The following is a 27,577-nucleotide window of genomic DNA, read 5'->3' as shown; positions in this document are numbered from 1 at the left end:
GAAAAATGAGAAAGGGAACAGGGAACATTTTAGGATGATGTAAATGTTCTCTATATTGATCATGATGCTGATTATACAGGTGTATAAATACGTCAAAAGTCACCAAATGCACAGGTAAAATAGATGCATTTTAATCTGTAAATTATACATTAATAAAATTGATTCATGAGTGCACATCCATGGGGGGTTTTACTGCAAAAAAGAAACTGTCTTGGAGGGTCTTACAGTTGCTGGATATGAGTCTGAGCTGGACCATGGAATGTTCTGGCATCATGGGTGAGGTCAGAGAATCCTGTCTGCTGGAGCTCTGGTGACAGTTTGAATCCTAACAGTCATCCTGGTGCAGTGGGTGCAGACAGAGCTGCTGATGTTGCCAGTTCAGAGAAAGTGTGAAGCTCTCAAAGCATCAGGAGGCTTTGATTTACACTTTTGTACTTGGGTCATTCACAATAGTTCCCAGAGAAGCAAGAGCTGCCTGGTGACACGGACAAGGGGATGAAGTCTCCAGCCACTTTTCCAGGAACCCCCCCAGTGCTGATGCTGGGCCTGTGGTGAAGAGGCATAAAAGGAGAAGCAACCAGTGGTAAGGAAAACATAGTTTTGAGAGCTGAGAGTCCAGTCTGGTGGCCCAAAGCTAGGTAGACAGGCCCACCTGTTTCCTAGGGAGGAAGAAAGAGCGAGAGCCCAGGGTTCATGGCTAGGAGAAAGGGCAGAGTGGCAAAAGAAAGGACAGCATCTTTAATGTCCTTCCCAGGGGACCCAAATGGCCTGAGGAAGACAGACTCTATGTGTCTCAATCCCTACCTTCTCAGAACTCTCCTCCCAAAGTTGCCTGTGCCCCCTGCCAGCCCCTGGGACACACCTCTTGACTGGATCACTCTACTCAGACAGAACTGCTGTTTCACCAAACCGGATTCTTTCCTATACTTTCCCTTTTTCAATTATTGATGGCCACCTGTGGTCACTGGCGTTAGAAGGATGGCCTTAGAACCAGTTTCACGCCCCCATTTTACTGAGAAGGAAAATGGAGCCCTGGGAAGCAACATCCAAGTTATGAATTGGAAAACTTTAGATCTAGTCAGAACCAAGTTCAAATTTCACTCTCCCATTTGCTAGCTCTATCAAAGCGGACAAATCTCTTAAGGTCTTTGAGGCTCCTTTGCCTTAACTGTAAAAGAGGTACAATGACCCCTTCATCGTGGGTTTGTCCCAAGGATTACACAGGACAATGTGCAGACCGCACCTGCAGGATCTCTACCACGTAGTCGGCCACCAAAAATGGCCTTAGGGGTCAGGGGAAGGGTTGTATCTTGCCAGGAAGATGGCAGCCCTGGACATCTCACTGCCTTCTCTGGCCTTTGTTTCTGACAAAATGCACTTCAGTGTTCATTCTGGTCTCTTAGGATCCATTAGTGTCTTTTTTCTTTTCTCTTTCCTTCTCTGATCTAAGTAGAGGAATCTAAGTACTCGATGACAGTTTTCTGACCCAACCAATACCCTTTTCCACCTGTGTAACTGGTGGTGGTGGCAGCAATAACCACAACAGCCCCAGTAATAATACCTTTCCCACCCACACAGGCAGGCTTTGCCCTCTTTAGAAGCAGCAAAGGGCAGGGCGTGCAACAGGGCAGCAGACGGCCACGCTCACCGGCGACCTAAGCCCCCTCACAGAAGCCCCCGGAGCAACAACTACCACTATCCCCCAATCCAGAGTGTTCTTCCCGCCCTGGCACGGCAAGCAGGACAGACTAGGGGCTGGGGTTTATTTTCACAAGTCTCACCACGCCTGGAAGAGAGATTACAGGCAGGTACATGCGCAAGAGGCTTTCAAACTCCAGATCCAAGATGTCCCTGATCCAGAGCTCACACTCGGCCCATGTGGTATCAGCAAGTGGCCCCTGGCAACCCCTTCCAGCACCACCCCACTCCTTCCTCTAGGGGGAGCTGATGAGCCACAGGTGCTCAACCCCAATTACTATTTACTTCATCGGTGTACGCTTAGCTCATCACAATGCCATTAGCATCAAGAGGCAACTCAAAACTTGGGCAACCAGAAGTGATGCTCAGGTCATCTGTCCTAAAGCAAGACCCCTGGGTCACATTCCACCAGTGTCCTTGGCTCACTTCACTTCTGCGGTAGCAAGAAAGCCAAAACTTCACAGACTTCTACCCAGGTATCCTTCATGTACTTACTACTAAAACCTAAAAAATGTCTGTCTTCTGTTACTACAGATTTATCTTATGACAGGACTCTTCACATAATATCAATCATGGCTAACACTTATTGAACACTTACATTGTCCCAGGAACTGCGCTAAGTGTTTGAAATGCATGATTTCACTTAATCCCCACAACATTCTATAAGGTAGTTACCATTATTATCCCCATTTCACAGATAAGGAAACTGAGGCTTTTAGACTTTGAGTCTAATAGCAGAAAGATTTGAACCCAGGTCTGTTGTTCTAATTATTATTCCCACCACTACCTTGAGACATTAATTATAAATCAGAGGGGAACCTTTCCTCGTAGCCCTTATGCTGTGGGTACAACATTTTGACAACTGAGACACATACTCTGCTATTAATACACAGACAGTCAAGTATCCTCTGAGTTGACAATGTGGTCCTAACCTTCAGGTCCAAGAGCGTCTCAAGAAACAGCTTAACCTGGTAGTAAGTTACTACCAGAGAACAGAGGAAACTAGTCATTCAGTTGAAGCACATTGCCATTTTTTTAAAGTATTTTATTTATTTTTTTAAAAGAAGATGTTGGGGGTAGGAGTTTATTAATTAATTAATTTATTTTTGCTGTGTTGGGTCTTCGCCTCTGTGCGAGGGCTTTCTCTAGTTGTGGCAAGCGGGGGCCACTCCTCATCGCGGTGCGGGGGCCTCTCACCATCACGGCCTCTCTTGTTGTGGAGCACAGGCTCCAGACGCGCAGGCTCAGCAGCTGTGGCTCACGGGCCTAGCCACTCCGCGGAATGTGGGATCCTCCCAGACCAGGGCTCGAACCCGTGTCCCCTGCATTAGCAGGCAGATTCTCAACCACTGCGCCACCAGGGAAGCCCCACATTGCCATTTCTGATCCATCTTTGGCATCCTGATGCATGACAGTAATGACCCTGTTTGCCAGGTATTGCAACTGGGCTTTGATCCTGATGGCATCACCTGGGCTTAATGCCCTGTAGAGTCCTGCTGAGGATCTAGCGAGGCAGACGGGGGCTTTCGGAGCCTCCTGCCTCAACTCTGACTGTGCTCCGATTCCCCGTCCCCCCGCATATATCTTGGGGGCTTCTCTGGGGTGTTTGTATGAGCATGTGGGAGAAAAGTCTTAAGCTCTTTCCTGAGAAGAGGCTGCACCCATTCCACAGGGTCCCAGAGCCCTTCCAGGAGGCTAGAGTTGGTGGGAGCGTGGAGTGGGTAGTGGAGAAGCAGGATTTTGTTTTGTTTTGTTTTGTTTTTTGCGGTACGTGGGCCTCTCGCTGTTGTGGCCTCTCCTGTTGCGGAGCACAGGCTCCGGACGCGCAGGCTCAGCGGCCATGGCTCACAGGCCCAGCCGCTCCGCGGCATGTGGGATCTTCCCGGCCCAGGGCACGAACCCGCGTTCCCTGCATCGGCAGGCGGACTCTCAACCACTGCGCCACCAGGGAAGCCCGGAGGAGCAGGATTTTATGACAGCGAGACAAATGAGGTACTCCCTTATTCAGAACCAAATGCCCTACTGATCGGTGTAGGGTCAAAATGTAAGCGCTGAGAAAGTCCACGTAAGGAGAGGGGATGGGAGCGAGGGCAGTAGAAGAGATTTCAGGAGCAGAGAGCCTTAAGCCAATGGGCAGGATTTGGATAAGAAGGACATTCCTGGCAGAGAACAGATGGAAGATTATACTGAATGAGGACCAAAGGCGAGAGGCTAGAGGCATGAGATGTAGCTGAGGACCCTGTGGGAACTGAGCAGGAGAGCAGAGTGGGCCTAGAGTGGGAGTGAGAGGAGGTAGTAAGGAACAGGGCTGCACCGTGAGGGAAATGGGCTGCCGGGAAGACCAAACTCACAAGGTGTGCTGGACAGAGAGGCGATGGAGGGGCTTGGAAGCAGGAGTCCAGTTAGGAGGTCCAACTCTGTCACCCAGTTCCAACATGTGGGTTTTTTCCCTACACCAGGCAACTGTCTGGCACCAGCTAAGTGTTCTACAATTCAACTCAACGCTGACACTATCGACCCGGAGATGGCATCGGATCCCACAGGTTAAGGGCTCAGTCCTACAAGACTAACCCCCCACTTCCCCACCTGAGACACCAATCACAAGTCCAGGTTGTCACCTGTGCTTCTGACTGACCAGCTATAGATGGGAGCTTCCCACAGCCCCTCCTTGGGTTTGATTAATTTGCTAGAGTAGCTCACATAACTCAGAGGAACATTTTACTTACTAGACAACTGGTTTATTATAAAAGGATATAACTCAGGAACAGCCAGATGGAAGAGACGCATAGTACAAGGTGGGGGGAAAGGGCTCGGAGCTTCCTGCTCTCCCCAAGTGCACCACTCTCCCCAAATCACCAACCCAGAAGCTTTCTGAACCCCATCCTTAGGGGTTTTATGGAGGCTTCGTAGGCCGATGGGGGTGGGGTGTGGACTGAGTTCCAACCAGGTGGTTGGCGACCAATCCCCACCCTTAGAAGCTTTCCAAAGGTTGCCTCATTAACATAACAAAAGACATCTTCATTGCTCTCACCAATTAGGAAATTCCAAGGGTATGGGGAGCTCTGTGCCAGAGACAGCTTTGAGGAAGAAGACCAAGTATATATTTCTTATTATAAATCACAACATTACAGAAGGCAAGTGACATCATTGTGTCACCCAGTCACCAAGGCCTAACACAGCTCCCAGCCCTTAGGAACACACTAAAGGTCACCTGCAGGCAAAGGGGTGGAGTTGACTTGTGGAATTTAAGAAAACACTTAGCTGTGAAATCCTGTCCTCACCCTGAAACTTTCCTTGATAAGCCAGGCTGGAAGTTTGCTTCTAGGTTCCCTGCAAAGGATTTCGCCGGTGGCGCAGTGGTTAAGAACCTGCCTGCCAGTGCAGGGAACACAGGTTCGAGCCCTGGTCCGGGAAGATTCCCACATGCCGTGGAGCAACTAAGCCCGTGCGCCACAACTACTGAGCCTGCACTCTAGAGCCCACGTGCCACAACTACTGAAGCCCGCGCACCTGGAGCCCGTGTTCCGCAACAAGAGAAGCCGCCGCAATGAGAAGCCACCGCAAAGAGTAGCCCCTGCTCTCTGCATCTAGAGAAAGCCTGTGCACAGCAACAAAGACACAAAGCAGCCAAAAATAAGTAAATTAATTAATTAAAAACAAAAATTTTTTAAACTAATAAAAAAGAAAAAGTTCCCAGCAAAAGACAGGAAAATGGGACTGACCTTGCCATCTTCCCAGGCTTTTGGCTCCTCTGTACCTACCCGCTTCCTAGACTAGTACCATCACCGATGCCTTAGGGTAGCTTTAGACCAAAGGCAAGTTGTCTGGATTGACTTCTCCTTCCGGTCCTGAGGACAACACTACAAGCTTGGGAAAAAGTTTCCCCAGCCTCTGGTATCACCTCTCCTTTCTCTCAAGTAAGACTCTCTGGACATGGATTCCAACACCACTCCACTCCTGCTGCCCCCCGGGGTCTCATTAGAATGTGTCAAAGTCTTGAGCAGCTCAGGACTTGGCCCTGGAGACGACTCTCAGACACAAAGCCCACCCAGAGGGGAGCGTCCTAAGTTTGTCACCTCCCAGGAAAGCCTCTTGAAACACGCTTCACCAGCCAGGAACCCTGAAGCACCAGAGATAGAAGTTCATTAACTGAACTCTCTCCAAGCCCATTTCTCAGAAAGCATCCCTTCCCTTTCTGCCTCCTACGTTACCTGAAAATTCCTGGCAGCTCCACCTCGACTGACAGGTGTGGATTCTCAGGACTGTGACAATTATTTGAACGTGTTTGTTTAGTGTTTCCGTATTTGAATAGTCAACACCCCCATTAAGGCTGAGAGGTTGGTACCACCAGCCTCAACTTAGATAAAAGGAGAGGGAAGCACCAAGAGGTTAAGTTGCTTCTCCAAGTTCACAGGGCTAGGAAGTGAGGGAAACAAGATTCTCTGTCTCATTCTAGAGCCCAGACTCCTGACCCCCATGCTCTAGTGCTGAGCCGTCCGATAGGATAGCCACTAGCCACTACGCTAGCTACTTATGTTCAAGTTTTAATTAGAATCAAGTAAACTTAAAAATCCACTTTCTCAGTTCTAATAGTCACACTCCAGTTGCCCACTAGCCACGTGTGCCTATCTGAGAGTGCAAATATGGACTGTTTCCACCCTCATGGCAAGTTCTGCTGGACAGCCTGTAGTCTGATGCTTCCCATTTATACATCTGGGCAAGAGGCAAAGTTACTGCCCGGCCCACCACCCTCACGGCTACCCCATCCCTTCATGAAAATAACCCCAAATGCCTCTTTAGAGCAGCATGACCCTGACTTGTCTTTCTTTTCTTGCTGCCAGCTCTGTCCAGTCTCCAGGAGGGTGGCAGGAAACCTCGCCAACGAGACACATGGAAAGAATGAGATTTCGGAGACCGTGCAGCCAGGCCTCCCCACACGTGTACTGGCGGTCCGACAGGAAAATGGCAGTGGGCGAGTCCCCAGCCACAGCCCAGGCAAGCGGCAGATTCCCTCAGCCTCACCATGGATGTTGCCGACGTTTCTCGGGAGTCGGCGTGCCCTCCTGGACCCCAAGCTGCGTCCCGGCCAATTGTCCCTAGAAACTGGGTCTTTACTAGCTTCTGGAAGTTTTAATAAGGGCGAGGAATATCCATGTTTCATAAAGCCCCGGGTTCCTCTTGACTTCTGTACACTCAGCGCTTACATCTGGAAAAGAAACCTCAACCTCTGATCAGCTGCCATGTGGTTTCTTTTTAGAAAGAAACTTTACTGAAGGAATGTGCCCGGCAGGCTGCCTGTTGGCCCCGAGTGGCGTTTCGGCTGTGCCTCCTCCATCTTTCGAACCACACTCCCCAAGGATACCCAGGGCCTCGTCGTCGTCCATCTCCCGCTCTCAGCATCCAGCATGGCGACTGGGCCCCGCTCCCCCGGTCTCTGCCTCAGCGGTTTCAGCCCCATTTCGCATCCTGTTCATTTCTGGTCCAAACGCAGCCTGCTGGCACCACTGGCTGTGGGTCCTGCTCAGCTTGCTCTTCTGGGCACCTACCCCCTGGCTCCAGGGGAGTGAGGAGAGGGGGCAGGCTCTGCCTGCCTGCCCGGTGACCCGTGATAAAGTAGGAGTCAGGATGCCAAAGTTCTTCCTAACCCAGGGTGGAGTGTGCATCCCAAGCCCCAAGCTGCAGTGACCAGCTGTTGGGACATCCCCACCATGATCTCCCTTTTCGGGAGTAGCGTCTCTAGCAGAGAAACTGTGTCTTTTTCTCCAGGTTTCCTCCTCCATATCAGACTCAGGGTCAGACAGGAGGTTTTCAATGGACACATCCTCCCTACAGTAAGCCCCTCAGGAAGGACCCTCTCTCCATGTGACTCTAGCCCCTGTCTCACCAACTAAGAGGTTGGCACTCGCTTTAGCATTTGGACCTGCAAGTAGCAGGCATTAAGGACCCTCTTCCTGTTAGACAGCACACAGAAAGCAGACGAAGCATGCAGGAAGAATTGCAGGATGAGGACAAATATCGTGCTGAAAGGTTGACTGAAAGAAAAAGTATTTGCAAAACGTTTGCTGGAGAGCCACTGTCAGCCTATATTCAGAGCTATTCTATTACCATAAAAACAGCCCATACAAACTGATAAGAAAGATTTCAAGGAAAACTTTGGGAAAAGGGCAGAATTTATGAAAAGGCAATTCTCACACAGATGCACACGCGAGGTAACGGAAATGTCTAAAATGGAATATGTTCAATTTCACCGATAGAAGGGAAAATAGAAGACTGTGAGAAGACAGTTTTCACCCATTAGATTGGCAAAGGTGAAAAAGAATGAACATTCCCAGTGCTGGCAGGATGCTGTGTCAAAACTGTGAAGGGTCTGGAATGTTTTCCCACTTGCACAGTTTTTGTTTTATATATATATATATATACACACACATATATATATATATATACACATACATACATATATATATGTGTGTGTGTATATATATATATGTATATATATGTATATATATATATGCTGCAGAAGCATGAGCACTTGGGTCAGAGAAAAGAGTTCTTTATTGATGTAACCAGATCAACAGTCAGAGTAAAGTGCAGTGTCAGTCCCTGACTCCTAGACCCACAGGTAATGCTGTGAGGGCTGATAAAAATTCTCTTGTGAGTGGCAGGTTTCATTCCATAGACAAGGGATGGAAAAAAGTATTTCCTCCATTTGTATACAGGAGAGAGGCAGCCACCTCCCTCCTCTCTGGGAAGGAGAGAGAAAAACCTTTGCCCTTTGGAGAAGAGATAGGAAGGATCCTGGATGCTCACTCTGACCTTTTGGAATGTAAAAATCTCTCTCCAGGGGCCAGCTAAGCCCGGTACGTGTCTCAGGCTTTTACCAAGAGATGGCTCCAAGGTTCGGGCTTCATCCCTTTTGAAACGTAAACACTAGGGAAATAGTGATCCAGTATTCCTGACACTTTGGAAGCTTAACCTAGGGATCTAGTCCAGATTATAGTCATTTGTCCCATTTGGGGAGATAAGAGAAATTTTGTTATCCTTTTGGATTAGAGGAATTAGCAAATGGCTATAGATCTAATTCTCACAGTGTACGAAAAGCAAAACGTGCCTAGGAGAAGCGAAGGCAAACATTCTGTCTTTATACCAAATACATTTCTCTGTCTCAGGAGGCTAGAGCATTTTACAGGAGCACTGAGAAATCCAGAGAAGGTTTATTTCCCCACACAAGGTTGCAGAGAGAAAAGGGCATTCTTGGCCTTTGCTGACAGAAATGTGTATTGCTATAGCTCTTTGGGGAAGTAATCTAGCAAATCCATTCTGACTGCACACCTTAATATTCCAGAAATCCCACTTTATAAAATATAACAAATAGAAATAAAACACAGAGTCAAAAGAATATACATATAAGAATGCAAATTGCAGGACTGATAGAAATGGCAACAAATGGAAAACAATTGAAATACCTGTCCATAAGAAATGTATACATTGCTGAAACAGTTATACCATGAAGTATGTTGTGGGCTTTTTAAATGTTTATTCTATATCTTCATAGATATAGAAGTATATCTATGTATGTAAGTATATCTTTAAGTATATACTTGCATACATAGGTGAGAAAGGCAGAATGGAAGAGATATATAATATATCCATTTGTAAAACGATGAAAAAACTTACATGTACATGTCATACAGGTACATGATTATATGGGAGAAAGATGTGGGAGGATAGACTTTTAATATTAATTGCCTTTGGGAGAGTGGAGATAGGAGAAGAAAGAGGAGGGTAAAGTTTAAATTCAGCAAAAAGAAAAATATGCCTAGCTCAATATCAGTGGAAAATTTAGGATATAAAATTCTCACTGTGATATTACTCTAGGTATATACTAATTGAATCTACTCCTGGACAAGGAAGAGAATAGTATGTCAACAAATGAAAATATTTGGGGACTCATATTTTATTTATTCACTCAACAAATACATTGAATGTCTACTTTGTACCAGGCCCGGTTCTCATCCCTGGAAAGATGGTACTAGACAGAATCCTTGGACTCATGGAGTTTACTCTCTAGTGGGGGAGATAGACAATGACTTTGGTCAATAATAAATGTGTCAGAAACAATAATAAATGTGTCAGAAAATGACTTTGGTCAATAATAAATGTGTCAGAAAAGACAATGACTTTGGTCAATAATAAATGTGTCAGAAAATGGTAATAAGGGCTATGATGAAAATTAAACAGGAGAAGGACCAGGGTGATGGGGTTGCCATTTTATTTATTTATTTTGTTTGTTTTCTTGCGGTACGGGCCTCTCACTGTTGTGGCCTCTCCCGTTGCGGAGCACAGGCTCTGGACGCGCAGGCTCAGCGGCCATGGCTCACGGGCCCAGCTGCTCCACGGCATGTGGGATCTTCCCGGACCGGGGCACAAACCCACGTCCCCTGCATCGGCAGGCGGACTCTCAACCACTGCGCCACCAGGGAAGCCCTAGGGGTTGCCATTTTAAATGGTGATCAGAAACAGCATCTCTCTGACCTGAGCAAGGACCTAAAGAAAGTAAGGAAGCAATCACACGCTTTCTCCATCCCAGGTCAAGCATCATCAGGCTCTCAGCCCCACCTTTCATGGTTTATTTCTGGACCCTCTCTCCAAGGGCTCCAGTTAGTGGATCCCAAAACCAAACACACCCCTCTTCTGTGTGGTTTAACTAACACAGAGAAGAGGCAGTGAGTACGTACCTAGCTTTCCCCTGGAAACATACACCATGTTGTATGTAGAATAAAATTGCTCTGGAGGCAGTAAGATGTCAGAGTGAAGAGTATGTACTTTGGAGGCACGTGTTCTAGATTCAACACCTCGCTCTCCTACTTACTAGCTGCGTGACCTTGAGCAAGTTATTTATCCTCTCTGGGACCTTCTCAATAAAACGAAGGATAATGATCCTATCTACTCCCGTAGAAACCATTAATTTTAAAAACTTAAACGACGCCTGGTGCATAATAAGAGCTAAAAAGAAATAGCTCTGTTATTACTATTGCTACTGCTAACATTTTAAGGGTTGGCCCACTTGCAGTGTGGACTCACATTGAACTTGTAGAGTTTTGAGGGCCTGGTTGCAACTTACAAATGGTCACTCCTCTTTTCTTAGAACTTACCTCCTATTGGTAAGGGAGGAATGGAGAAAGAGAAGACAGGGGTGGGGCGCTACTGCTTTGAATCATGCAGCCCAAGGAGGCCTCTCTGAGGCAATATTTGAGCTGAACAAAGTAGGCCGCTCAAATAATATTTTCATTATTAAGGAAATGAGCATGTATGAAGGAACATGTACCCAACTTAAAGATGCTTCTGGACTCTTAACCAAATCAATGCAACAGGAAAAAGTTTTTATACCTGGAATATTTGTCATATAACGAATAAATAAGTATTTAATTTCTGTTAATGTTCTCTTTTAATCTTTTATCAAAAATATCAGGTAGAAATCATTTTTGTATGTTGTTGAAATATGTAGTCTCATCACAACACATTGGTTCATGATGCACAAAACTTGTATTTGTTTAATACGTCAGGTTTTTTAAACACAACATCTCTGAAATTTTGGCATAATTGTATCACAGAAAAACTGATTCCCTGTTTATTATTATTATTATTATTTGCGGTACGCAGGCCTCTCGCTGTTGTGGCCTCTCCCGTTGCGGAGCACAGGCTCAGCGGCCATGGCTCATGGGCCCAGCCGCTCCGCGGCATGTGGGATCTTCCCGGACCGGGGCACGAACCCGTGTCCCCTGCATCGGCAGGCGGACTCTCAACCACTGCGCCACCAGGGAAGCCCCCTGTTTATTATTTGAGTCACTCATTATCATTTTAAAACAAGTAAAGTTATGAAAAAATATTTTTTCGATCTTTTAGAGGAATAACATGATTTGGAGAATCCCAAGAAACTCCTCCTCCCCATTTTTCCATGAAATCCCTAAGCTAAATATCTTCCAGGAGTTTGGAAACATTACTTTCTAATGGGAGGAGACTGACAATAACATATGGAAAAAAATGAATACCTAAAATGTTAGGTGGTATTAATTGCTACAAAGAAAAATAGAGCAGGATAAGGGTCTAGAGGGAAATGGGGGCTGCTGTTTTAAATAGGGTGGTCGGTGATGAGGAAAACACATACAGAGAAAGCAAAGGAAATCTAAGGAAGGCTTCTAGCAATCACAAAGGAGGGAATGGTGGGACCCGTGGAGGAGGTCCTTGTGAGCTTCAACTCGAAAGCTCAGTGTTTGGGAGTTTTCATGCAAGGAGGGGAAGAAAGTGCTTTCCAGGCACCAGGAACTGCACGTGTGGAGGGAGGGGAACTAAACTGGCCTGAGCGTGTTTAGAAATGACAGGGAGCTGGGTGTGGTCCTAGTGCAGGAGAGTGGCAGGTTGCTGCTACACGAAGGAGGTAGAACTGGGCAGGTGCAGTTTGGGAGTTTAGTTACAGGAAACCAAGATCACATCCTGAATCTGGTCTGGTTAATTTCACAGAAGATGCTCTGGCAACGTGACTAAGGGACTGAAGTCTTCCTCTCCAAAATCCCTACCAGGACTGTAGCCCAGACCACAGCAGGGCACGTTCTAATTTTCCTGCTTGTGCCTTCACACTGTAGAATCGGCTTTTCCTTCCTGGCAGCATTGACAGAGATCCCGGTTGCCCATTCCAGCATCCATTTCCTGTCTCTTACATACTGACAGAGTCCTTGGCTTTAACAGAGTACAAAGCTGCTTGGAATAAAAACCTTACTTCCCAGCCTCGCTCATAGCTAGAGCTAAGTTCCAACCATGAGATGTAAATGGAAGTGTTAAGGGCGCCTTCTGGAAATCTTGAGACCGCTGGAGCATACCTTCACCCTCTTCCTTCCTCTATTCCCTCCTGCTTTCTGTTAGAAATCAGGTGGCATGATGGTGGGAACTTGGGACCAACAAGGTGGTGGAGAAACAAGAGCAAATCTGGGTCCCCAGGGACCGTGGAGTTGCCATTCCAGCCTTGACCTCTTACCTCTGCACTTGGTTTAAATGACAGTCTTTCACATTTAGGTCACTGCCATTTTGAATTTTCTGTCCCTTGAAGCCAAAGTCCTAAGGCAGGAAAAGGACATGCAGTTTTTTGGGTTTTGTTTTTATTCTGTAAATATCTTCATCTTCCAGTGTTGCTGCCTTTGGGGAGGAGCAGCTCATTCCAGTGAACTGAAAGTTTAGAGGAGGACAGAGCCCTCCCTCCAAGCAGGGGTGCCAGGCGCACCTGGTGAGGTGTCCCAGCCATAGCCTCCACACGCTCCCTTATTCTCAGAGCAACTGGTGTGTCTCTTTTGCTATATTTTACCAATTGCAAAACAGCTGCCTTATTTGCCTTTGGGAGAAATGTTTAGGCAGGACTGGCTTGAGAATCATGGTTATCTTTTTATGCACTCATTATTTCTGGAGTACGCACTATACGCCTGGCACTGGGATGGTCATGTTCAGAACAAGGAACCCAAGGAATCTGCTGTGTCCTGTGCAGATCAGATCACTCGAGGAAGAGTGCGTTCCTCAGGATTCCACTGGGGGAAGAGGGTCACATTGTGAGTGGGATACTGACAGACTTGAGCATATCCAGGGGGGTCCTAGGATGGTCTGGGCTGCACTCAAATCTCAAATTTCAAAATCTTAAGGTATAAAGGTAAGAGGAATGCAGGGTGTGGCCGATGTCCTATTTTGGTCGAACCAGAATCCTTTGCCTCCTTATTCTGGTAACTATTTCCCTTGCTTTGTAGAGGACCTGCTCCTTTCCTATTCCTTGTGATTCTGGAGGGGGGTTTTGAAACAGGAGGGAAGGAGGCAGGGCACAACCTCTGAAAGAATGACATAGCCCAAGGACATGACATAAACTTATTAGAACCAAATGGGTCCAAGATGGCAGACAAGTCAACTTCCACTAGACCTTGAGCCTCAGTATACTCTCACAACAGCAAGCTAAATGACACACCCACAGGCGCCATGACAGTTCCAAGACCTACCTAAGGATCAAAAAGTGGGCGGTGGCCCAACTCCTGGAAATCCCCACCCCTTCCTAAAATAACTGGAATACTCCCCCCACTCATTAGCCTATGAAATGACCCACTCCTATAAAAACTGACAACCCCATACCCTGGTGCCTTTCTCACACTCTGTCTGTGGAGTGTGTTTCTCTCTAAATAAATCCACTTCTTACCTATCACTTTGCCCCTCAGTGAATTCTTTCTGCAATGAGACATCAAGAACCTGAAATTCATTAAGTCCTGAAACCAGGCGTGTGATCTCAGTTGGAAGACTGTGGGTTTTGGGCGGGTTCGAGTCCCGGCCGCATGGGTTCAAGTCCCGATCTGAGGTGCATGGTTTCAGTTTCAACTGCAGTACCCTGACTTCTAGCCACAGGGACAGACATGTGACCTGAACCAGACCAATCAAAGCCCTGCCCTAGGGTTTCTGCCTTTTCTCCCTTGGATTGTAAGTTAAAGGATGTGTTTGTAGAGATGGTGGTACTTGGATTCCCAGCCATCTGGAAGAAGTTGAAATAATGGAGCAAAACACAAATAGAAGACAAGCCGAGAAATGGAGAGATGGAGTGCCTGGGGCCAGTCAACTGTGGGGACAGCTCCATCCTTGCCATTCTGCAGTTGGCTCATAGGACGCAATAACTGTTCTTTTTTATTTACCTGGTTTAAACTGAGTTTTCCGTCACTTGCAGCAGAGTCTTGAATAAGGCAGGCCATGATCTCATGTGTTGAAACCTACCCCGTGAAAGAGGGATTACTCATTTATATTGGTTCAAAAAGCCAGAACTGGACCCAAGTGCAGTAGTTTCAGGGAGGTGTACTTGTGCTCAGTATAAGGGGTTCCTTCTACCAACTGGAATGTTATTAATACAATCTAAGAGTAAAATGACTGGCCCATTGACAGGTCTGAAGGCAGGGGGCTGATGCGGGTGACCTTGTATTTCCTCTACAGCTCAATGAGTATACTATTCTAAGGGGGAAAGAAGTTAATCCTATATTCTATATTCCACTAAAAACGTTCAATTACTTTGCCACTGGAGAAAATAGAGAAGAAGAAGACCTGGAATTGAAAGGGCAACCTGAAGTTCACTAGTGCATGCGTCCATCCATCCATCCACCCAACCATCCAGCTGTCCTCCCCTCCTTCTAAAAGTGAATCCATCCATCCTTCCAACTAGCCATCTGTCTGTCCATTCTATAAACATCCACAGTCTCTTACTCTGTGCTGGACTTGTGCTATGTGCTGCGTCTGTAAACACAGAAGAACTTGGGCCTTATCTGTAACCTGAAGGAATATAAAGGTCTTCAGAGGGAGGCAGACAGATAATGAAAACAACACCACAAATGGTTAGAGGTGTTGGAACAAAAGCGTGTGACTCACTCCATGACACTGTGAAGGAGGTAGTAGGGAGAGTGAGGATGGCGGGCTGGGGCTGTTGAGTCCAGAGTAGAGGTGATACCTGAGCTAGAAAGGAAGGAGGTACTGGCCAGGCAAAAGGCAGATGCACTATAGGTGGGAAATTAGGTCAAAGAACACCAAGGCATGGACCACCATTGGCCTTTAGAGCAAGGCAATTGGTAGAGATTGCTAAAACATAGGGTAAGACTGAGGTCAGGGGTTCAACAGAACCCCAGGTAACTGGATGAGGAACCAAGGTCCACTGAAGGATTGTAATAGGGAAGAAATCTGACCTGAATTTAAGGTTTTTTTAAATTATGCTAACAGTAGTATAGAAGATGGATTTGGAGAGGGCATGTTTTCAAGCTTACAATCAGATATATCTGTTTTTCATCAGCTATAGCTCATCTTTTAATGCCACAGTGAACTCCAAAGAGTTCAAAGCTCTGGAGTCAAAGGATCTCATCTAAGGTGCATGCTCTGTCATTCTCTGTCTATGAGATCTCAAGCAGTTCATTTAACTACTCTGAGCCTCAGTTTCCTCATCTGTAAAATGGGGATAATAACCCACTATACGAGGTTGTTATGAGGATTTAATGAAATAAATTGTGTGAAAGCACCTTGTAAATCTCACATAACCACACTAAATGCACAGATTTGTTGTTGTTTTGTTATGAAGGACATTTTTCTCATGGTATTATTATAAAATAAAATGTATAATAATATTTAATATCTAGGAAGTGTAACATGGAATTTGAAGATGACAGGGGTAGGGGGGTGTTTGAGGTGACAAGATGGATGAGACGGAGAAGGCTGGGTCTTGCAGTTCAAGTAGCCCCAGACGACAGGAGATCATTGGTTTACTGGAAAGGGTAAGACACAGAAGTCCAAACCAGAAGATCAGTAAAAGTGAGAATGCAGAGACAGGAAATAAGCACCACAAGCCAAAGTCCAAACTAAGTACAAGGTCCAGGGGTCCATGAAGGCAGCAGTAAGAGGTGATAAGCAGAGATCCAGGTGGAAACCACTTGGATTTGAGCCACTGGGGTAGGTGGTATGAGAAGAGTTTGACAGCTGGTACTAAAGAGGCCCTTCTACAAAAACTTGGTTTTGTCCATTCAACAAACTTATATTTAGTACCAGTTACATTTTAGGGTCTGGGAGTACAAAGTTAAATAAGGTAAGAAGCTTACAACCCAGTGAGGAAGACAGACACACACGAGGTAATGGTAACACATCTGATAAGAGAAACAACAGGGGGAAACACAGGAACAACAGGAGGAGCAGCTAACGCAGGCTAAGTTGGGTCAGGGACTCTTCTGGAGGGGGTGGTGACTGAGTGGAGTCGTAAAGGATAAACTGGAGTTGGCAGGTAAACCGACACGTCTGGAGGGTGAGGGCATCCCAGGCAGCAGGGACAGCATGAGCAACAGCAGGGAAACATGAAGCAGGAAATATAGGCAGTTTAAGTTGCTGCCGCAAATCAGGGCCGAGAGTCAGGGACAGCTGAGTGCAGGTGACGGGAGCGGCGGCTGGAGTGGTTGGTAAGAAAGCTCCCCGGGAGACTTCCCTGGCGGTCCAGTGGTTAAGACTTCGCCTTCCAGTGCAGGGGGTGCGGGTTCGATCCCTGGCCAGGGAGCTAGGATCCCACATGCCTCACAGCCAAAAAACCAAAACATGAAACAGAAGCAATATTGTAACAGATTCAATAAAGACTTTAAAAATGGTCCACGTCAAAAAAAAAAAAATCTTAAAAAAAAAAAAAAAGAAAGCTCCCTGGGCCGGCGTAGGAAAGCTGGGACTTCCTCCTGAAGGCCACAGGGAGTCATGGAAATCTAAGCAGGTGAGTGATAGGACAGGGAGAGCATTACTGACAACCAGGTTGCTGTGACTGAGGGGACAAAGCAAGGGACTTGGGCACGGAGGGAGGTGACGGACCAGGAAGACACAGAGGAACTAGGGAGGAAGATGCATTAGGCAGGGCTCTCCAGAGAAACACACTACATATACATATGTGTATATATACATATATACACACACACACACAGTACATATAAATATATATGCAGCATATAAAATATATTACATAAATATAGATATATATTTAAATATATATAAAAGTACATATAGTTAAAAGCACATATACACACATATATAAGGAGAGTTATTATTAAGGCTCATACAACTGTGGAGGCTGAGAAGCCCCAAGATCTGCAGTTGACAAGATGGGGACCCAGGAGGGCCAATGGTATGGTTCTAATCTGAGTCTGAAGGCCTGAGAACCAGGAAAACCAGTGGTGTAAGTTGTGGTTTGAGTTTGAGCCCAAAAGCAGGAGAAAACAGATGCCCCAGTTTGAAGAGAGTCAGGCAGAGAGAGCAAATTCTCCCTTACTCCACATTTTTGTTCCGTTCAGGCTTTCAGCAGATTAGATAATGCCCACCACTTTGGGGAGGGCAATCTGCTTTATTCAGTCTACTGATTCAAATGTTAATCTCATCCAGAAACATCTTCATTGGGACTTCCCCGGTGGTGCAGTGGTTAAGAAACCACCTGCCAATGCAGGGGACACAGGTTCGAGCCCTGGTCTGGGAAGATCCCACGTGCCGTGGAGCAACTAAGCCCGTGTGCCACAACTACTGAGCCTGCATGCTGCAACTACTGAAGCCCACGTGCCTAGAGCCCGTGTTCCTCAGCAAGAGAAGCCACTGCAATGAGAAGCCCACACACAGCAACAAAGAGTAGCCCCCACTCGCTGCAACTAGAGAAAGCCTGCGCACAGCAACGAAGACCCAACACAGCCATAAATTAATTAATTAATTAATTGTTTCTTTGTTTATTTATTTTAAAAAAAGAATTACCTGGGGAGCCTGCTAAATGCATATTCCCAGGCCCTGCCCACAGTTCTAATTTCTTAGGTCAGGAGTGGGGCCCAAGAATCTGCATCTTAACAAGTAGACCAGATGATTCTGATTCCAATTTGAAAAACACCATTTTCTAAAATGTAGGATTCTTCATTTTCCTTGTCTACAAACATTAACTGAGGGAGCTATGAATGTGTTACCTACAACATTCTCCATCTCCCAGTCACATTTCCTTATCCTACAAACTCAAATCCATGTCACTGATTCAGACCTCACACATGTTCTGGGACAGAGAGCAGCTTTCTATATGATTTGACATATGTACTGTGACTAAGTAACGTCCCCCTAAGCCTTCAGTGCACCTGACTCTCAAGTGTAATGACTTTGTCTTGTTACTTATATGACAACAATACTTAATCACCATCATCATAGCCACGATAACTGACATTTATTAATTCCCCTACTAAGTGCCAGACCCCATGCAAAATAATTCACTAGCATTATCTCATTTAATATTCACAGCAACTCTGTGAAGCAGATACTAGTCATTATCCTTACTGTACTGATGAGGAAGCTGAGATTAGGGAGGTTATGCCCAAGGTCACGAACTGGTAAGTGATGGAGTCATTTGAACCCAGACTGATGCAACTGCTAATCCCATGGTCTTCCCACTACGGCTCCTGATTTATTCACCTACCAAAGATTTCCTAGGATAATAATAATAACAACAATAAGAGTGTACATTACTCCTTACATCAAAATTAATTCCAGAAGGAGCAAAGATTTAAAAGTAAAAAGATGAAACTTTAAAAGGATTATAAGAATTTCTGGTGCCACACAAGATGGATAAAGCCCACAATAGCCTACCTCTCTCTAATTACAACTAAAAACAATGTACAAGATATAAAAAGCAACTACCTGAGGACTCTGGAAAGTAAACAGAAGAGACAAGAAGGGAAGTAAACAATTACAGCAGCAACCTGTCCAGGGATGAGCTCCCCAGGTTTGACCTGAAGACAAGCCCCAGTCATGGAACTGTGTGGTGGCAGTGCAGGCAGCTGAAACTCCAATAGGAACTCTGTTTCTCTGACGAGGATAATTGGGGAAAGAGGCCCCTGCACTCCCAGAAGTATGTGAGGAATCCTTGTTTTCTTTTTCTCTTTTTTTCTCTTGCTTCTTTGCCCTGAGGGTGGGTCCCAGTCATGGAGGGGTGCTATAGCAGCAAGGATACAGACAGATAAAACCCTAAGTAAAACCCCATCTTTCTGAGCAGAGGATCATGAGTCCTCTATGGGCTAGATCACAGAGAAGAACCCTGGAGAGGAAAGAGCCAGAAAAAGGAATTTTCTAATTCTGTGTATAAACCTACACAAGGCCCAGACTTGACTCTGAGCTGTGAATGCACAAGACAGATACAAAGCACCATGGAAAAGTCTTTGAGAACTGAATTATGATTTAAACCACCACTCAAGTCTCAGATTAACCCCTAAGTAGCACAAACATGGGACAGACCCAAAACACCATAGCAACAGTTTGAAAACTATCATTGGAAAAGTCACCCACAGAAGGGGATACAGATTTTGCAGTCTGAACCTAACAAGGTCTGCTGAAACATAAATATCAACATTTGCCAGAAGATTTTAATAGGTCACAGAGTCTCATGACATAATATATTTTTTTTCATGACATAATATTTTAAATGTTCAGAATACAACCCAAAATTACCCAGCATACACAAAAGAAGAAAATTTCAAGGGAAAAGACAAAAGATGCCAACTCCTAGATGATCCAGATGTTGGAATTATCAGGCAAAGATGTTAAAGTAGTTATCATAACGATGGTCCATAAGATAAAGGAGAATAGTCTTGAAATGAATGAAAAGATAAACATTCTCAGCAGAGAAATAGAAACTATTTTAAAAGGGACATTTTAAAACTGAAAAATATATAATCTGAAATAAAAGATTTACTAGATGGACTCAATAGCAGAATGGACATGATAGAGGTAAGAGTCAGTGAACTTGAAAACAGATGAATAGGAATTATCCAATCTAAATAATAGAGGGACTAAAGACTGAAAAACAATGAACAGAGCCATGGAGATCTGTGGGACAAGATCAAAATGTTTAACATTCATGCCATTGGCGTCCCAGAATAATAGATATTGGTACATAAAAACATTTGAAGAAACAATGGCCCAAATTTCCCAAATTTGGTGAAAGACATCAATTTACAGATCTAAGAAACTCAGTAAAGCCCAATCAAGATAAAGTCAAAGAAAACCATGCCCAGACACATCATAATAAAACTGTTAAGTACCAAGAAAAAAATAGTTTAAAATCTTGAAAGAGTCTAGAGGAAAACAACACATTATTTTTAGAGGAAAGATAATTCAAATGACTACTGATTTCTCATCATAAACCATGGAGTCCAGAAGACAGTTGAACATCTTTAAAAGTGCTGAAAGAAAACAAGTGTCAACCCAGAAGTCTATATCCAGTGAAAATATCTTACAGGAGTGAAAGTGGTGAAATAAAGACATTCTCAAATGAAGGAAATCTAAGAGAATTTGTAACCAGTAGACAGATTCTAAAATACATGCTAAAGGAAATTCTTTAGGCGAAAGGAAACTGATACCAGAGAGAAACTTGCAACTTTAAGAATGAAAGAAAAACAACAAAAATGGTAAAAATCTGAGTAAATGGATACTAATTTTCATCTCTTAAGCTCCTTAAAATACGTATGACTGTTTAAAGCAGTAATGACAGAGTTGTCTGATGGGGTTTTCAATGTATGTAGATGTAATCACCACAATACCTATAACATAAAGGGGTACAGATAAAGGAACCTATATGATTGCAAGATTTCATACAGATTGTGAATGATATCCTGCTATTTTACCACCATATTAGTATTTGTATAGAAAAAATATGAAGATTTTCTTATGACTTTTATGGGTGTGTGAGCTGGGGTATTACATGGGCTGCTCGCTTTCTGCTATACGTTTTAATGTTTTTAAAAGGTCCATGTACTATACAATACAGTAATCAGGAAACAGTACTGGGTTTTTCTATTCTCACTGCGTAACATATTTTTCTTCAGCAGTAACCCAGATCTCTCAGGTTTCCCTGTGGCTGACACTTAAAACACAAACTTCGGAACCCATGTAATTCCAATACTGTTAATTCACAAGGCCTTCAGCTCCCTCCATCTTGTTGCCGCTCCTGGTTCTTGCCTCCCTTCTGGCAGTGGGTGGCCATTACCATCTCCATATCAAGGAACCAACAAACCATAGTTCTCATGCTAGACCTGGCATCTTTTTTCCATTAACTGTCCTCTCCATTACTACTTTTGAGGGGTGGGGAGAGAATCTTTGTTATTTGAATTTTCCTCTCATTTGAATTATGGGAGAAACCGGGAATTCACTCCACTTGTGAGTAGGAAGAACACTTAATGTCAAAGATCTGGATTTAAACCACAGCTCTGTCACTTACCAGCTGTGTGACCTTGGGCAGCTTATTTTATTCTCCAGGCCTCAGTTTCTCCATCTGTAAAAGAGTTTGACAGGGATCAAAAATATAGACTTGCAAATAATAATACATCACCTTCTCCATCCACTAAGGAAAACGGTCTTTGCTTCCTTGGCTCTCCCTCTGCCTCTCCCATCAACCCATCACCCCGACCTCCACCCCCAGTGCACTAAGGATGGTTCTGTCTTCACCAGACTTTTTTCTAGATCTATAATATGTAGCTACAGTAATATTTAGATTTGTATTTAAAAGGACAGGTTGCTACTAGACTGGAAGGAGAGGAAAAAGAAAACGAAAAAGAGCAAGAGAGGAAACTAAAACAGGAAATGGTTGAAAATGTTTATTTTTTTTTCCAAAAGACTATGCCAGCTCAGGTTGAGAGATCTGGGGTGGGAATTTGGACTGGGAAAAGAGCAAAGCTGGCCATGAGACAGATGAATGGATGATAGATGATGATAGATGGATAGCTGGATGGATGGATAGATAGGTAGATAGATAGACAGACAGACAGATAGATAGGACAAATAGGAAGGGAAGAGGAAGAGAGAGAAGGAGAAAAGAGAAGATGAAAGAAGAGGAGGGAATTTGCTCTATGTAATGAACATACTCTCTTTTAGGCTTTTTTGAGAAACAGAAGTAAAAGTTGAAATTACTGCTTTTTATATATTTTGAAATTATTTTAATTTACAAATAGAAAACATCTTGGAAGAAAAAAAATGAAAGAAAAACACAAAACATATAGGCAAATTTTTACTCCATGAGCGTCTCAAATCCTTACTTGTTCGCCAATCCACAAGATGAAAAACACTTTTCTACAAAGGTATTCAGCCACCAACAATGACGTTATTAATAGGAATATGGATCAATTTCACAAAAAAGCCAGTGAATCCCATTATAGCAAATACTATTGCTGTTGCCATGGCAATCTTCTGGAATTCTTTTCTATCAGGTTTGGTGAATCTTTTAACCAGCCGAATTGAGTCCTTCACAAACTGCCAACTTGGCTCAACGAACTGCATTACCTGATCCATGATGCCTGCCCACCATCCGCTCACAAGCCAAAGACACGTAGCACAACAGCCAACAGACAAATGCCCACCAGAACCGGAAGCTGGGTCCGGCTTCAAATTATTTCATAATGCCAAATGAATGTTTCTCAGCTTGCAGTGGTACCTAGAAGATGCTATTAAGTAACCCTGGCTGTATATGGGCCACGTGGAGATAACCCTACAAGCTCTCACGGAGGTGGAGAAGGTCCTGTGAGATCATAGATACAAAATTATAATTGTTTTACTATTAATTTTCCTTTTGCTTTCCACTTACATCTTAGTTCAGATCAGTTATCCAAAGTGGTGAGCACCAAATAGCTTGGATAACAGGGAAACTGTAGAATTGTAAAGTCTTTGCTTGGGTCTTCGGGAAAGGGTACCAGTGGCACCTTATACATCTTTCCAATCAGCCAGCACACTACGCTGGTTTAAATAGTGCACACCACTCTCAGCCTGCATCTCGCCTTAGGGTCAACCTCCTTGTCTCTGCCTTTCTCACTAGGCTGTAAACATCTTAGGCAAGGGATATAGCCTGCTCACCTCTATATTCCCCATCTGGCAGAGAATCTGGAACATGTTAGGCAAAAATGACCAAACTCAGGGTAATATTATGAGGCATTAACAGCTTCTCTCTCTCTCTCTCTCTCTCTCTCTCTCTCTCTCTCTCTCTCTCTCTCACACACACACACACACACACACACACACAGAGTTATGTGTACCCCATTGCTCGCCCCCCAGCCTAGACAGCTAAGACATTCCACCTTTACTGCTTCAAGGAAGAGAGAATAAAAATAGTTAACTCATAGCTTTTGACCTTCAAAAGCTGAGCTCCTGGCAGAGATAATAAATTTGGATGAATACTTGTTGGGCTAATCCTTTCTCCCCACCTCCATCCCACCCCCTGACCCAGAGGAAGTAAAATTTACCTGCTCTAGAGGAGAGCATTGGACAGCAGAGCAGACACTTGGATGATGGAGAATGTCCCTGTTTATGCCCCTCACCCCACCCTCCCTCCTTCCCTTGGGTAAGGCCAGGGTGAGGGGATATGTGTGTAGTCAGGGAAATGAGATACACCCCAGGTTGGTTTGGTAGATCCAGGGGTAGAGGAGATCTATGCCTCACACAAGGTGATACCTGAGGAGGTGGGAAAACAGTCTCCTCTCCCCACTCCCACACACAATAGGGTAGGAGAGAGAAGCTTTTAATAAAAAAGACATATGACAAGGCTAGACCAAGAGGCCTGAGACAGTCCTATGAAATTCCCCTAAACCCTCAGAGTAGCTCAGGAGGGCAGCCAAGTGTCTCTCATACTTACAAGGAGGACACAGAAGCTAGATGAAAGAAGGCAAGCCAGCAGTTCTACAGATGCCTCAAGAGCAGGGTTTTTAAAAAATCACATAGCAATAAGTGCTAGTATTTACCAAATACTTCCAAATGTTGGAAGACCAGATGGGCCACACATTTCAACAGCAATCAGAGTAACAAGACCCCAGAAGGCCATATGCATCTACCATCTCCATAACACACACACTGTCACACACTCACACACACACACACACACACACACGCACACACACACAAACCTTCCAATGGCCTGAACTTATATACAACTACAGAAGAAAAGGGAGGAGGGGGAAATTCCCTGAGCTGGCAGAGAAAACCTAGAATTGACAAGTTTCTGCCACCAGGAGGAATGAGGACCCAAGAGAGAATTTACTTGAAGTTTAAAAATAAATCTACCTTTGTTTTGCAGATCTGAATTTTGAGGTCCAAAATTCATACTCACTGCAAGTGTTTGTTGATTGAATGAATAAACGAATTGTGTTGGGGGGCAGAAATTCCACTGCAGTAAGCTCTAGGTAGAGCAGTCTTGGCTACTGTCCAAGAAAGAGGGTAATTACTAAAAAGAGTATCTGCTTTCTAGTCCTTACTTGGTGCTTATTACTGGTGGTTCCTTAAGTAAGTTGCAAAGCTATTTGGGACTCAGTTTTCTTACCTGTAAAATGGGCACAGTGATACTTGCCTGCCCTCTTTGCAACGTTATCATGAGGACAAAATGAGATAATATATGTGAGGTAGTTTATATGGCTTGTAATAAGGGCGTGTGGCTCACCCCTGTCTTGTGATCCAAGAAGCAAGAGAAAAGTAAATGAACTCAAGGAACAGAGTTCTGTGGCACACCTCTTTTCAACCAAAATGTTTTTCTATAACTGGCAAGGAACAGGGAGTAAGTTTTCCCTGGAATCGTATCAGCGCTAATCGGAGGCTATCAAGGTTTGCACTCTCAATAATCAGCAGACCACACTTGATCAGGAAGAAACTCTCAGGGCACAAAACAGATTTAATTTCATTGGGAAATAGTCTTGTCTACTACGCAACAACAAATTAAGCTCTGGGTGACTGTTCCCATAAAACACGTCCTGTCCTTAGCACTACTATTGGGGGGGCAGAGACATGGTAAAGAATCAATTAAAACTCTGACACATCCAATGGAGCTCAAAGACCTGTTTCACAGGTTTCCCCAGAGGAACATAATCACGTTGCATTATACTTTGGAAGTTGATCAAGGCAAGATCTGAGACAAGTTCTGGGGTTTACAAGACAGACTTTAGCTTTTCTAAATCATTTTTGAAGTGCTATTTAAAGGATTACGGCATCCAATCCTCCACTAGTCCCACAGCATCATGGCGGAGCGAGAGAGATTAACGTCATACAGGTATCCTCCGGAAAACTGTAAGTTCCCTTTCTTAAAAAGCATTTAAAGAAATGGTGAAAATACTGCAGTGTTTACGTTCATGCCCATTTTGGAGTGAAAGCAACTGTTAAGCAAGTAAAATCAGAGGGATATTGAAACTGAATTTCCTTTCTATTTTTATAATAGGGCTCTACCTCCAAAAGGGACACTCATTGTCCAGAAAATCTGTTTTAAAAGAAGTTGTAGAATTTCCAGAAGAGCCTCACATAAAAATGAAAAAAAAAAATGAACAAGAGGGTTAATAGTGGAATGTGAATACTGTTTGCAGTTACACTGTTTGAACTATGTTTCTATGATGACATGTAGGGATATTCACAATAAAAACAACATGGTTTGGGGGCTAATTCAGACATCCGTGTAAACCAACTTCGGTCTCAGTGCCTGAATAACGTCTGTGCCTCAACCTGAATAAATAGAAGAGATTTTGAGGTTCAGGCAGTATGTTTTCAGAAGTGTTGCCTAAAAATGAGCTTCAGCAGAAATAAAAAAATTGAACAAGACCAAAGCAAGCCTAGCATCAGCAGCAATCCGGTGGAGAGAAAGGTTATGGCCTGTTGATGCCATAGACGTGCCAGGAAGCGGTCTGGGGGCCTCAGCTAACCCTCACGATGTTCAAGGCTAGTTCGAAAGCAAAGAACTAGAGAGAAAAGATAACATGAGGGTGGAGTGTAAATGTCATGTTTTCAAGACATCTTGCCAGGAGAGAGAGAGAGAAAAAAAAAAAAAGGAAACCCAGAAAGTAAGGACCAGACCAGGCCTGCCCAACGACACATTCAGCTATGATACCAGGCAGGACATTTGCAGAGGAAGTGCTCTCATGGAGCGGGAATCCATTCAGTTAGGAGAGTACAAACGTTTGACAATTCTGTTCATGAAGTCAACCTGTAACATCTTTTCTTTTTAAGTATGAGGAGGTGAGAAGGAGGTTGGGGACCCCCTTTTTAACCAAATGTACTACTCACTGTAATTTTTCATCAGATCTTTTGTTCTTTTCCCATTGAAGTTGCTGTCTCAATCCTTAAGCTCCCCTCTATTGCTTGGAAAAAATTCTTTTTTTGCAGAATAATATGTACTTGTGTGCATTCATGCTTCCTTGATCTTTCTAGAACAGAGGTCTCTCAGAGCTACTGAATGTGCTGGGACCTTGAGTCTCAGAGTCCTGCCAAGGTCTTGGGGCTGCAGGGATAGGGGCTGCCCTGTGTTCTGGTCTGTGCCCTGCTCTGCACTCTGCCCTTCCCCCCACCAAGGCATACTGGGCTTCCACCAGTGAGTTCCTATGAATAAAACAGTTCCCGTTGCTTAAAACAAACCCCCAAAAAATGGAATATCACTAAAATATTCAATCTTTTCATTTGACAAAGAGGAGAATTGAACTTCTCGGAAAATTATAATGAGTTAGTTAAAGGCAAACCAGCAATAGAACCCAGGTCTATGGATAACTAGTTCTACCACACTGGTCTTCCTTTCCCTTTGTCCAAAGAAGTTGGGAGGGTCTTCTTCACGTCACCCACCCCCTATCTCCACTTAGCCCATCACTCATATTCACAGCCTTACCACATACACCACATCTTCCTCAAGGATAAAACTGCATATTACCCCTCTATAGTCAATCCAATTCTACAAACACTTTTTGAGTACCTTCTCTGTGCAGCCCTGTACCGGGTATTGGAGATTCACAAATAAATAAGACCTAATCCCTGCTGTCAGATACATATACAGCCTGTCATAACTAAAGGTATCTTATAACTGTACTACAGTAGAAATTTTCTCGAATATATTGTATTATAGAAACATGAGAGAAAAGGGAAGAAAACAGTCTGGCAATTCTTCTACATTAAACATAGAAATACTATATGACCCAGCAATTCCACTCCTAGCTATATATCCAAAAGAATTGAAAACAGGTACTCAAGCAAATACACATACGTGCATGCACTAGTCATAATAACCAGAAAATGGAAACAATCGAAATGTCTACCATCAGATGAATGTGCTATATCTATACAATAGAATATTATTCAAACATAGAAAGGCATGAATTTCTAATACTGTACTGTCACCATGCAAAGGAACCTCAAAAATATTGTATTATATAAAAGAAACTAGACACACAGGTCATATATTATACATGATTCCATTCAATATTCCACACAATGATTCTATACATATGAAATGTCCAGAACAGGTAAGTCCAGGGACACAGAAAGTAGGTTGGTGGTTGCCAGGGGCTGGGGGAAGGGC

General features: G+C 44.2%; 3 protein-coding genes across 6 annotated transcripts in view; 1 reads left to right on the top strand and 2 right to left on the bottom strand.

Annotated features, from left to right (window-relative positions):
• PALM2AKAP2 (PALM2 and AKAP2 fusion) overlaps positions 1–27,577 on the bottom strand; it is a 611,547-nt gene that overhangs the window by 580,245 nt on the left and 3,725 nt on the right. For all 4 annotated transcript variants that reach the window (XM_049710940.1, XM_049710941.1, XM_049710942.1 and 1 more), the window contains exon 3: positions 21,497–21,550. The gene's annotated coding sequence lies outside the window, so the exon portion shown is untranslated. The remainder of the gene's footprint in view (positions 1–21,496; positions 21,551–27,577) is intronic.
• On the bottom strand, positions 22,189–22,644 carry LOC117201101 (protein transport protein Sec61 subunit gamma-like). Its single transcript, XM_033427522.2, has one exon. The coding sequence runs from the start codon at positions 22,561–22,563 to the stop codon at positions 22,357–22,359; it is 207 nt and encodes a 68-aa protein (XP_033283413.1). The 5' UTR covers positions 22,564–22,644; the 3' UTR covers positions 22,189–22,356.
• The window catches only part of PTPN3 (protein tyrosine phosphatase non-receptor type 3), a 143,957-nt gene continuing 141,517 nt past the window's right edge, over positions 25,138–27,577 (top strand). The window contains exon 1 of the mRNA XM_033427511.2: positions 25,138–25,314. Within this exon, the coding sequence (XP_033283402.1) occupies positions 25,266–25,314 (49 nt within the window). The 5' untranslated portion in view covers positions 25,138–25,265. The remainder of the gene's footprint in view (positions 25,315–27,577) is intronic.

This window comes from Orcinus orca, chromosome 6, assembly GCF_937001465.1.
Source record: "Orcinus orca chromosome 6, mOrcOrc1.1, whole genome shotgun sequence".
In the NCBI taxonomy this organism is placed as follows: domain Eukaryota; kingdom Metazoa; phylum Chordata; class Mammalia; order Artiodactyla; family Delphinidae; genus Orcinus; species Orcinus orca.
The sequence above is the reverse complement of the archived record's forward strand: the minus strand, read 5'-3'. Positions and strand labels throughout refer to the sequence as shown.